General features: G+C 52.0%; 1 protein-coding gene across 1 annotated transcript; it reads left to right on the top strand.

Annotated features, from left to right (window-relative positions):
* Positions 1–363: 363 nt before the first annotated feature.
* On the top strand, positions 364–10931 carry LOC149428677 (large ribosomal subunit protein mL55-like). Its single transcript, XM_089667123.1, has 2 exons — positions 364–606; positions 10706–10931. The coding sequence occupies exons 1-2, from the start codon at positions 364–366 to the stop codon at positions 10856–10858; spliced, it is 396 nt and encodes a 131-aa protein (XP_089523249.1). The 3' UTR covers positions 10859–10931.
* The last annotated feature ends 664 nt before the right edge of the window (positions 10932–11595 follow it).

Genomic DNA, 11595 nt, shown 5'->3' with positions numbered 1-11595 from the left:
AGCCACACGAACATCCAGTGGCCGAACTGAAGGCGCAGCTGCGCTTCCTGGACCGGATCGTCATGGGACCGGAACCAGGTAAGAAACAGCCGCTGCCCACCCCTGTACTTAGTGTCCTTTCCATTGGGGGAAGGGGGGGGGGTGGCGGCGGCGGCAACGCGCCGCCCCCCTAAAAAGTGTCAGTATGCCGTATACCGGCGTATAAGACGACCCCCGACTTTTGAGAAGATTTTCAAGGGGTAAAAAGTCGTCTTATATGCCGGCAAATATGGTATATGTAAAGTGCTGCAGAAATTGACGGCGCTATATAAGTACCTGAAATAAATAAATAATAAATAAAAAGTACAAAAATGTACTCATGGAATGAAACTGATTTACTACAACCCCTCTGTGTACTCTCTCAGCTCTGTGCAGTACTCGGCTCTCAGGGGGCTTCTCCCGGCCTCCCGCCGGCTCCACACCTCGTCTGATCTACACAACGCAAACAAAGCCTGCATAGGCCGCTCCGGCAGATCCACTTATCTGAGGACCTACCCGGTGCTACTGGTCCAGGCCGATGGGTCCACCATCACCATCCACTACAAAGAGCCACGAAGACTGCTGACTGTAAGGAAACTGTGACTTCTCTGTACAACACTACAGAATATGTCAGAGCTATATAAATGTATAATAATAATAATAGTGTGTGACTGTGGGGGAGGGGACATTAGAGTGTAAGCTCCTCTGGTGCAGAGACTGATATGACTGTGGGGGAGGGGACATTAGAGTGTAAGCTCCTCTGGTGCAGAGACTGATGTGACTGGCTCAGTGGTCTCTGTACAGCACTGCGGTATATGTCAGAGCTATATAAATGTATAATAATAGTGTGTGACTGTGGGCAGTGGTGTATTTAGGTTTTGTGTTGCCCTAGGCAACACAAAAATCGGACACCCCTCCCTGGCAGAGAGAGAGCCTCACACTGACCAAGACCAGATCCCCCCCCCCCCCCCCCCGTGGAGAGAGCCTAACAGTGACCAACAACACCCCTGCCCCATCCCCTCCCCCCCACCCAAGAGAGGAGCCTTCCACTAACACCCCCCCCCCACGGCGACAGAGCAAAAGACACCTTCACAGCTCTGGACATCCCCAGGAGTGACAGTTGGGCTCTGCATACACCACCAAGCACCCCATTTCGGATCCCACCTGGTCCCCATGCCGCATATGTCCCTTCTTCCATCCTTTCCTTTGGGGGGTGGCGTTGCCCCCCTGAAAGATGCTGCTGCCCCCCTAAAAAATGCTGCCCTAGGCAAATGCCTTGTAGTAAATACGCCCCTGACTGTGGGGGAGGGGACATTAGAGTGTAAGCTCCTCTGGTGCAGAGACTGATGTGATTGGCTCAGTGTTCTCTGTACAGCGCTGCGGTATATGTCAGAGCTATATAATGTATAATAATAATAGTGTGTGACTGTGGGGGAGGGGGCATTAGAGTGTAAGCTCCTCAGGTACAGAGACTGATGTGACTGTGGGGGAGGGGACATTAGAGTCAGCTCCTCTGGTACAGAGACTGATGTGACTGTGGGGGAGGGGACATTAGAGTGTAAATTTTTTGTTTATTAAAATCTTGCAAACAAAAAACATCATAAAAATCATTTACATATATACAGAATAAAATATGTATAATTAAACAAAACCAGCTTACTTCAGCAAAATAACAAATCCTGACCGTCACCTAAACACCCCCTCAGGCTAAGAAACGATTAAACATTCATCCCATACATTGATCCCACACATTGATCCCACACATTCATCCCACACATTGATCCCATACATTGATCCCACACATTGATCCCACACATTCATCCCATACATTGATCCCACACATTCATCCCATACATCGATCCCATGCATGCAGCCTTTCTTCAAAAATCTGATGTTACAAAATCTAGGGGACGTGAAAGGACAGAAAGAGAAGCCACGCCCCCAGAGACTGACAGACAGCAGCTACGGGGACCTGACATTCCTCCACGCCTTTGTCCAGGCTCCCGGCCGCCACCTGTCCTTCTCAAGACCCTGAATCTTCCCAACCTCACCCAGAATGTTGTTCACCACCACCTCGACAGGAAGGACTTTTTTGCGAATGGAAACCTGACACCGTGCATTCCACGTGTGGTAACGGACTACTAAGCTAACTAGAAAAAGTGTCTCAAAATCAAAATCCCGGTGAGTCTGAAAGGCTCCGTAAGACCACTCCGCGTAACTCAAGCGGGAAAGGAAAGGGATCCCCAGAGCCCCACCCACTTGTAGACTTCTATATTGAAGGGGCACTGAAGCAAGAAATGGTCCATCGTCTCCTCCACTCCACCACACTCCACTCTTGGACAACCACGGTTCTCCGCAGAGCGATGCTTCAGGTTGCCCTTCACATAGAGTCTGCCATGGAACGAGAGCCAGGCCAAATCCCGAAACTTTAAAGGGATTCTCTCCAGATTCATCAAACGCAGACCCTCCCTCATAACCGGGCCTGGGCAATCCCTCAAGGCCAATGGCTCGCTAAAGGCAGATTCAACAACCCTCCTCTCCAGGGCCTTCCTAGGAAGAGATTTAATTTCCTCCGCCGTCACTCGCCATTGCCGAAGCATTTTCAGACACGGGGCAACATAAGCCGGGAGCTTACCATGTTGGACCCTCAGGCTTTTCACCGGCCCACCATTCTCCCAGCTCCGTAGAAAAGGCCTAAACCAGGACTGAAAAATACCAACCCACCCAGGCGGTTCCTCTTCCAGCATGCTACCAAAATTATGTTTCAAAAACATCAGAGAAAAGAAAACCACCGGGTTGACCATACCTAGGCCACCCATCCGCCTGGGAAGGTAGGTTACAGACCTCTTAATGAGGTTCAGTTTGTGCCCCCATAACAGCTGGAAGAAACAACTGTAGATCCTCGCATAGAGAGACACTGGCAAAACACAGACAAAGCTGACATACAGAAATACCGGGATCAGGTAAGTTTTAATCAGGTCAATCCTTTCCCTGTAAGAGAGTTTCCAATCCTTCCAGCTGGCCACCTTGGCATCGGCATCTTGTAGCCTGCTTACCCAATTTGTAAGGCCGTAATCACCGGGACCAAATCTGATGCCTAAAATTTTAATTTCCTGCTGGGGCTCTGGGAAGGCGTCCGGAAGGGTAAAGCCTTCGCCTTCCTCTCCCATCCAGAAAACCTCACTCTTATCCTGATTGATCTTTGAGCCAGATGCCTCAGCATACTGTTCCATCACCGAGACCACCTCCTCCGCCTCCTGCGTCCCGGAGATGAAAACAGACACGTCATCAGCATAGGCCACGACCCTCAGAGGGGGCTCCCCAGGAATGCCCAAAGGAACTCCACACAATGGTCTGCTCTCTAACCTCCGAATGAAGGGATCGATTACAAACGCATATAGCAGAGGACTCAAAGGACATCCCTGACGCACACCTGAGCCGACCTCAAAGGGTCGTCCAATCCAACCATTCACAAGCATGAAGCTTTCAGCCCCTCTGTATAAGGTCTTTAGCCAATCGATAAAGCCCCCCTCCAGGCCATACTTGCCAAGAAGCAGCCATAGGTACTCATGATTGACTCGATCAAAAGCTTTGGCCTGATCCAATGCCAGCAGGAACTTTCCCCAGCCTGCAGCCCTGCACCGCTCCAGGGCCTCCCGGACAGCTAGCACCGCTGAAAAAGTGCTTCTTCCCTGAACCGAACAGTGCTGATGGCGAGAAAGTAAATTGCCCGCAACAGACGATAAACGCCAGAAAATAATTTTTGCCAATATCTTCCTATCAACATTGAGAAGGCTAATGGGCCGCCAATTCTCAATTCTCGAGGAATCCTTACCCTTTGACAGAAGAATCACTGCAGATTGTCGCATGGAGGGAGAGAGCGAACCCTCTCTCAGACAGCCATTAAACACCTCCACCAAATATGGGGCCAGAGTCACCTTAAAGTGCTTATAAAACTCGGCTGTCAATCCGTCTGGCCCAGGCGACTTCTTCATGGCAAGCTGATCAATAGCTTTCACCACCTCATCTGCCGTGATGTCCTCTGTCAAACTCACAAGAGAACTGCCATTTCCCAGTCCTGGAGTAGAGTCCAGAAAACCCAACATTCTTGCCCGATCGAGGTCCCTCCTACCCAGGAGGTCAGCATAATATGACCTGGAGGTTTCCAGGATCCCTGACTTGGACTTTGTCAGGGAACCCATACTGTCAACCAGGCCTACAACTGACTTAACTGCTCTACCTTGTTTGCAGTTCTGGTAAGGGGCGGGCGAGTGATATTTCCCATAATCCCTTTCCAGAACCAAAGAGGCATGCCTGTCATATTGACACTGCCTGAGCAAGAGTTTGACCTCAGAGATCGCTTCTGGATCCCCATTATTCGAGACAAGCCGATCGAGCTTCCTCCGCAGACGCTGGTAGGTGACATACTTATCAAGCTGTTTATTCCTTCCTATGGCCTTGAAAAACCCAACGATCCTTCGTTTTGTAAGCTCCCACCACTCGGACTTACTGCTGCAAACGTCCATGATTGATACCTGTGCCTGAAAAAAATCCTCAAAGGATTGACTCACCTTCTCATCGTCCAGGAGTGCCGAATTCAGCTTCCAGGTACCCCTCCCCTTAGGTGGTGTATCGGGGCCACTCAGAGTCACAGACAGAATACAGTGATCGGAAAACTCCACCGCCTGACACACTGGTGCCGAGAAGGCGGAGTTCCCCTTTAAAAAAAACCTATCTATTCTGCTCTGACTAGAACCTCGCTGAAAAGTGAATCCCGTGTCGTCTGGGCAGCAATGAATGTGCACATCAACCAGACCTGCCTCTCTAGCTATTTTGTTTAAAAAAAACCCGTCACAGTCCAGCCTGACTCCGGTCCCTCTCCTGTCCTTAGTCCTAGTGACGGTGTTAAAGTCACCACCGAAGACAACTTGCTGGGCTGTAAAAAGGAAAGGCTTGATCTTCATGAAGAGGCATTTCCTGTCCCATTTTGTCTGGGGCCCATAGATGTTAATCAGGCGCAGGTCCTGCCCCCCCATGGAGACGTCTAAGACCATGCATCTCCCCATTTCTACCTCAATAATCCGCCGACAGGTTACCATGCCGGAAAAAAGTACCGCAACTCCAGTGTAAGGCTCGGCCGCAAGAGACCAGAAGGAGGGGCCGCGCCTCCACTCCTTCGCCATATGAACATCCCCCAAACTGGACAACCTGGTCTCCTGCAAAAAGAAAATGTCAGCATCAAACCTGCTGAGCAAAAATAAGGCCATGTTACGAGCGCTTACTGATTTTATGCTGGCGACATTAATGGTCGCCACCTTCAAAGGAGTGGGAACCGCCATCAGGATGATCGAGGTACCCGTTTCTTAGCCTGCTTACCCCCCTCCCTACTTGGAGACCCTACACGCTTCATAGTCCTCTGTGATTCCTCCTCCATGGAAACCAGAGACTCATCACCTGAAGATCCCTCATCCTCCACCTCAGATAACACTTCAAATGTGTTTGACACCTCCACCCTCCCAGGGTCAGGTACAGGCACATCCTTCTTCCGCTTCTTCTTCCCAGACTTCCTTTTTGCCTCCAACCACTCCATATCATCATTTGATAAACCGGCCCGCAAAGCCCCCTCCCCTTCCCTTCCACCATCACCAACAACATCATCCACCCCACTCTCTCCACTCACCACAGCAGTCCCCCCAACCTTCACCCCAATACCCCCACCATCATTCACTCCACCCCCCAGCGCCTCACGCGCTCTGACCCTCCGACGCCGGGGAGGGGGGGTCGGTGCAACCATACACATTGGTCCAGTTCCCTCCACAGCCCCCACTACCTCTGGGGAAACTGACACAGGAGGATCAGACACAACATCCACGGACACTGACTCAGGGGGCACAACACAAGGAGATGACACATTAGAGGGACCATCAGACACTGGGACCACAGGGACAGAGACATTGGGGACCCCTGGCCCAGCCTCCCTCTCCTCTACCTCCTCCATGTCCAGACGAAAAAACTCTTCCACCAAAGCTGACTGGTTGTGCATGGCCTCAGGGCACCGGTTGTACGAATGGCCAACCTTATCACACAGATTGCACCTGATGATATTACAATCCTTAGCCAGGTGCCCCAGATCCTGACATAGGGAGCACTTCATCTCTGGACATGAGGAGGCCAAGTGACCCCGAGAACCAGATGCCCCAGATCCTGACATAGGGAGCACTTCATCTCTGGACATGAGGAGGCGAAGTGACCCCGAGAACCGCACTTATTGCAGAGCTTGGGCTGTCCAGGGTAGAACACCACAATCCTGTCCTTCCCAATGAAGGCTGAGGAGGGCAGATGCTGGACCACATTCCCACACACATACAACCTCATCTGCACCGACCACCCACCAGTCCATATCCCTCTCTCATCCACAATCTTCTTCAGGGGTGCAAGTAGCTCCCCAAATCTCCTCAGCCAGACAGCCAAGTCAGCCGAAGGAATGGACTCATTCCGTACTAGAATGGTGACCGTCTTCACTAGAGGTTGGCGTGAGACCACCTTTGGGACGAGTCCCCTCCACTCCGGCAGACCCTTATACATGTGTTCATACTTCTCCCAGAATATATCCAGAGACTCGGGGCGCACAAAGGACAGATCATATTCATAGGATCCTACAGGGCTGATCAAGGCGAAGATGTCATCCGCCCTAAACCCCATCTCCAAAATCCTGTCCACCACCGACATCCTGACCGGGGGAGCACCCCCACCTTCCCATCTGAGCTGCACCAAATTCCTCCTCCTGAAGGACAGGGGTGCAGATGGCAGACCTGCAGCAGACCTCCCCCCAGAGCTGACAGCATGATGTGACCCCCTCCTCCCAGCCAGAGCCCCAGCATAGGTCTTATTTGCAGCATTAGATGTAGTGGACCTTAAAGCTGCACCCCGCCCATTGGTTGCAGGAACCTCAGAGCCCCCGCTCTGCAGACCACCATCAGAGGCAGCAGCAGTCCCTCCATCCACCAACACACAGGCATTCCCCTTTCCAGCATTGCAAGCACTCTTATCATCCATATGTTTCCTTTCACTCGTGGCACTACTGCTCCCAGCAGACCCACTCACACCAGATGCTCCTGTCTCCCCCTCCCCCAACATACTCCTCTTAGGCAAAAGCCTTCCACTCCTGGTCACTCTCCCCTGGGTTTCAGCAACACCTTTCAGAGTGCTGCTGACAATTTCCCTCCCACCATTTTCTGCTGCATTTGCAGCCATCAGCAGGGATTGTCCAGCAAGTGTGTCAGATCCCCCCTTTACCTTCCCCCCAGCAGAGTCCACAGTCACAGGGTTCCTGGTATCAGAGTCCACAGTCCCAGCAGAGTGCAGTCCTGCAGGCACAGCAGCCATCTTCCCTGCAGAGCTCTGTGCACACACAGGAGGATTTCCCTCCAAAACACTGCAGTGCACATGGCTGTCCACACTGGAGTCCAAAATGGCACTTTTAATAAAGCGCGGCTTTTCTGTTTTTTTCTCCTTTACAGGACCAGGTACAGAGTCCTCACCGTCATCTTCATCCTCGGAGTCCTCAGAAAAGCGGAAAGTTCTTCCAATTAGGGAAGACTCCAATTCCTCAATGTATTTTAGCAGCCCTCCGCCATATTCCTCTACCTCCTGTGCTGTTCCTCCAGCTTGCTGGGGAGGGAGGGAAGCAGAGGCTGACATTTCCTCCAGGGAAGCAGATCCTGAGGTGGATGGGATAGCAGGGGCAGCATCCAGGACCCCCTCCTCACTCTCCACCCGTACTGCCACCGCCGATGCTGGATCCTTACCGGAGTCTCCCTTCATCTTCCGGAACCTTTCCTCATTCCGGAACTTTTCTCTGAAAGCTCCGCTCTTCTCCTTCAGCGTCTTTACCAGATTCTGCTGCTTCTTAATGGCGACCTCCAAACCCTTCATCTCCGGCTTCATGCTCTGCCTCTTGCTGCTCCATGACTTGTCATGGAGAACTTTCTTCTTCTTGTAGTCAGTTTTCAGACTCACCAACTTTTCCTCCTCCTTTGCGATTCTCACCAGATAATCAGCAACCCGTTCTCTAAAGACAGGGAGGGATTCCCCACTTTTAGGGCCACAGCCAAGGTCTTCAGGTGCTGGTAAAGTATGGGAAGGCAAGCTGGGTCCCTCAGGGGGAGCATGGTCTGAGCCTAGCCCAGAAGAGGCCATGTTTCTGGGGCCAGGCGAGCAGGCCTGGCCCCCTAGTGCCTGGAGAGGGAGAGCACCTGCAGCACAACCTCTCTGGTGCAGAGTGTAAGTTCCTCTGGTGCAGAGACTGATGTGACTATGGGGGAGGGGACATTAGAGTGTAAGCTCCTCTGTACAGAGACTGATGTGACTGTGGGGGAGGGGACATTAGAGTCAGCTCCTCTGGTACAGAGACTGATGTGACTATGGGGGAGGGGACATTAGAGTCAGCTCCTCTGGTACAGAGACTGATGTGACTATGGGGGAGGGGACATTAGAGTGTAAGCTCCTCTGGTACAGAGACTGATGTGACTGTGGGGGAGGGGACATTAGAGTGTAAGCTCCTCTGGTACAGAGACTGATGTGACTGTGGGGGAGGGGACATTAGAGTGTAAGCTACTCTGGTACAGAGACTGATGTGACTGTGGGGGAGGGGACATTAGAGTGTAAGCTCCTCTGGTACAGAGACTTATTATGTATATATTAGCCACTTCTTGACTGCGCTATAGCCAAATGACGGCTACAACGCGGACGCCCAGTTGTGGGAGGGTGTCATATGACGTCTTCCCAGAACGCGCCCCCAGCTGCGCACACCTGTCCTTTGGACACAGCTGATCACATGGCATAGTAAAGGGCCAATCACAGCTGTTCACAATGTAAATGCACTTGCCAGTTATTGGCAGTACTTTCCTTGCACTGTCACTGCATGAGGAAAGTACTGCCGATAACCAGCAACTGTCAAAGGAGACATCTACACTGATCAGTGCAGCCCCAAAAGTGCCTAACAGTGCTGCCCATCAGTGCCCACAAGTGCTGCCAACCTGTGCCCGTCAGTGCCCATCATTGCTCTCTATCAGTGCAGCCTCATCATCAATGCCTATCAGTGCTGCCTATCAGTGCCGCTTCAGCAACGCACATCAGTGAAGGAGAAAAATTAATTCTTTTCACAATTTTTGGACTTTTTTTATTTCTAGTGCAAAGAATAAAACACCCAGCGGTGATTAAATACCACCAAAAGAAAGTTCTATTTGTGTGAAAAAAATGATGCAAATTTCATAGGGGTACAGTGTTGCATGACCGCGCAATTGTCATTCAAAGTGCAACAGCACTGAAAGCTGAAAATTGGCCTGGGCAGGAAGGGGGTAGAAGTGTCCGGTATTGAAATGGTTAAATTGAAAGGTAATTATACCCAAAAGTAATATTTAGGCTTTAGGGTGGAGCCTGGTGGGATAGGTCAGCTGCTGGCTTCCAGTATATCTTGGACTCACCAAGAGTGGGATCTCCCAGCCATAACTCCTGATTCTGTCCTACCCACCATGGAGGGCAGGGATGGTGGGAACCCCTCATAATGGGTACAGAAGGTGTACAGACCCGGGAACTCAGCACAGGAGTGGCGGGAATCTCTCATAATGGGCACAGCAGGTGTACAGAGCCAGGAACTCAGCACTGGGACGGCGGGAACCCCTGATAATGGGCAAAGCGGGTGTACAGACCTGGGAACTCGGCACAGGGATGGCGGGAACCCCTCATAATGGGCACAGCAGGTGTACAGACCCGGGAACTCAGCACAGGGATGGTGGGAACCCCTCATAATGGGCACAGCGGATGTACAGACCCGGGAACTCAGCCCAGGGTAGGGGAGAACCCCTCATAAAGGGCACAGCGGGTGTACAGACCTGGGAACTCAGCACTGGGACGGCGGGTGTACAGACCCGGGAACTCGGCACAGGGATGGTGGGAACCCCTCATAATGGGCACAGCGGGTGTACAGACCTGGTAACTTGGCACAGGCATGGTGGGAACCCCTCATAATGGGCACAGCGGGTGTACAGACCTGGGAACTCAGCACAGGGATGATGGGAACCCCTCATAATGGGCACAGTGGGTGTACAGACCCGGGAACTCAGCACAGGGATGGTGGGAACCCCTCATAATGGGCACAGCAGGTGTACAGACCCGGGAACTCAGCACAGGGATGGTGGGAACCCCTCATAATGGGCACAGCGGATGTACAGACCCGGGAACTCAGCCCAGGGTAGGGGAGAACCCCTCATAAAGGGCACAGCGGGTGTACAGACCTGGGAACTCAGCACTGGGACGGCGGGAACCCCTGATAATGGGCACAGCGGGTGTACAGACCCGGGAACTCGGCACAGGGATGGCGGGAACCCCTCATAATGGGCACAGCGGGTGTACAGACCTGGGAACTCAGCACAGGGATGATGGGAACCCCTCATAATGGGCACAGTGGGTGTACAGACCCGGGAACTCAGCACAGGGATGGTGGGAACCCCTCATAATGGGCACAGTGGGTGTACAGACCTGCTGGGTGGACTGACTCTCTAATTAGAAAAATAGGAAAAGGTTGTAGGTCCATTGTGGCACAGACGTTGGACATATTTGTCCTCTATGATGTGACATCTTTCGTGGTCTGACCGGTCACGTGTCCCCATTCTCTCTCTCTCCACAGATTCCTTTAGACATCACCACCCTGTCTGAAGAAGAGCGGAAGTTGCGGCAGCGTCTCAGGGACCAGTCCAGGAAGGCGGAGATGAAGAAGGAGGAGGACATCTATGTTGACATCAGCTTGGATGAGTACAAGAAATTCTGGAAGAAGAAATAAAGCTCCCTGACAGCTGAGATTGTATATAGAATGTTCGCTCACGAGCAGAACCAATAAAGATTTTTATATTGAAGCATTGATTTTGTTTGTGCGATAAGTTAATGTTTAAAGCGAAATCTCATTCTCCTCATCAACACGGACTAAATCCTTCCGCTGCTGGCATTAGTAATGGTTAGGAAGGTATATCAAATTTACTTTACCGCCCCCCCCCCCCCCCCCGCAAGGCGCTTCTCTCATTCTGGGAGGATGTCATATGATGATATGTGTCATATGATGTCCTCCCATTCTAAGTGCGCATGCGTGGCTCCGGGGGCGCGCAGCGCGGCGATCGGTGGTGCGTTGTGTCCCTTGGACACAGCAGATCAACGGAAAGCGCCGAAGATGTTGGCTCAGTCATGTGATCAGCTGTGTCCAATCACAGCTGATCACATGTAAACAGGGAAATGTCAGTTATCTGCATTTCTGCTGTCACGCTGACAGAGGAGTGGAGAGCCGGTAATCGGCATTCTGCAGAGGGGACATGTGCCCTGATCATCAGTGTAGCCCCAGCAGTGCCACCTGTCAGTGCCCATCAGTGCCACCTGTCAGTGCCCATCAATTCCACCTGCCAGTGCCTCATCAATGCCACATATCAGTGCCTACAAGTGCACATCAATGCCACATCAGTGCCCATCTGAGCTTCCTTTCAGTGTCACCTATCAGTGCCGCCCATCCGTGCCAGTCAGTGCCGCCTATCA

The sequence above is a fragment of the Staurois parvus genome, unplaced genomic scaffold (assembly GCF_062004578.1).
Source record: "Staurois parvus isolate SC_StPar_1 unplaced genomic scaffold, SC_StPar_1.0 ptg003045l, whole genome shotgun sequence".
Taxonomy (NCBI): Eukaryota; Metazoa; Chordata; class Amphibia; order Anura; family Ranidae; genus Staurois; species Staurois parvus.
Note: the sequence above shows the minus strand (reverse complement) of the source record. Positions and strands in the feature narration are given on the sequence as shown.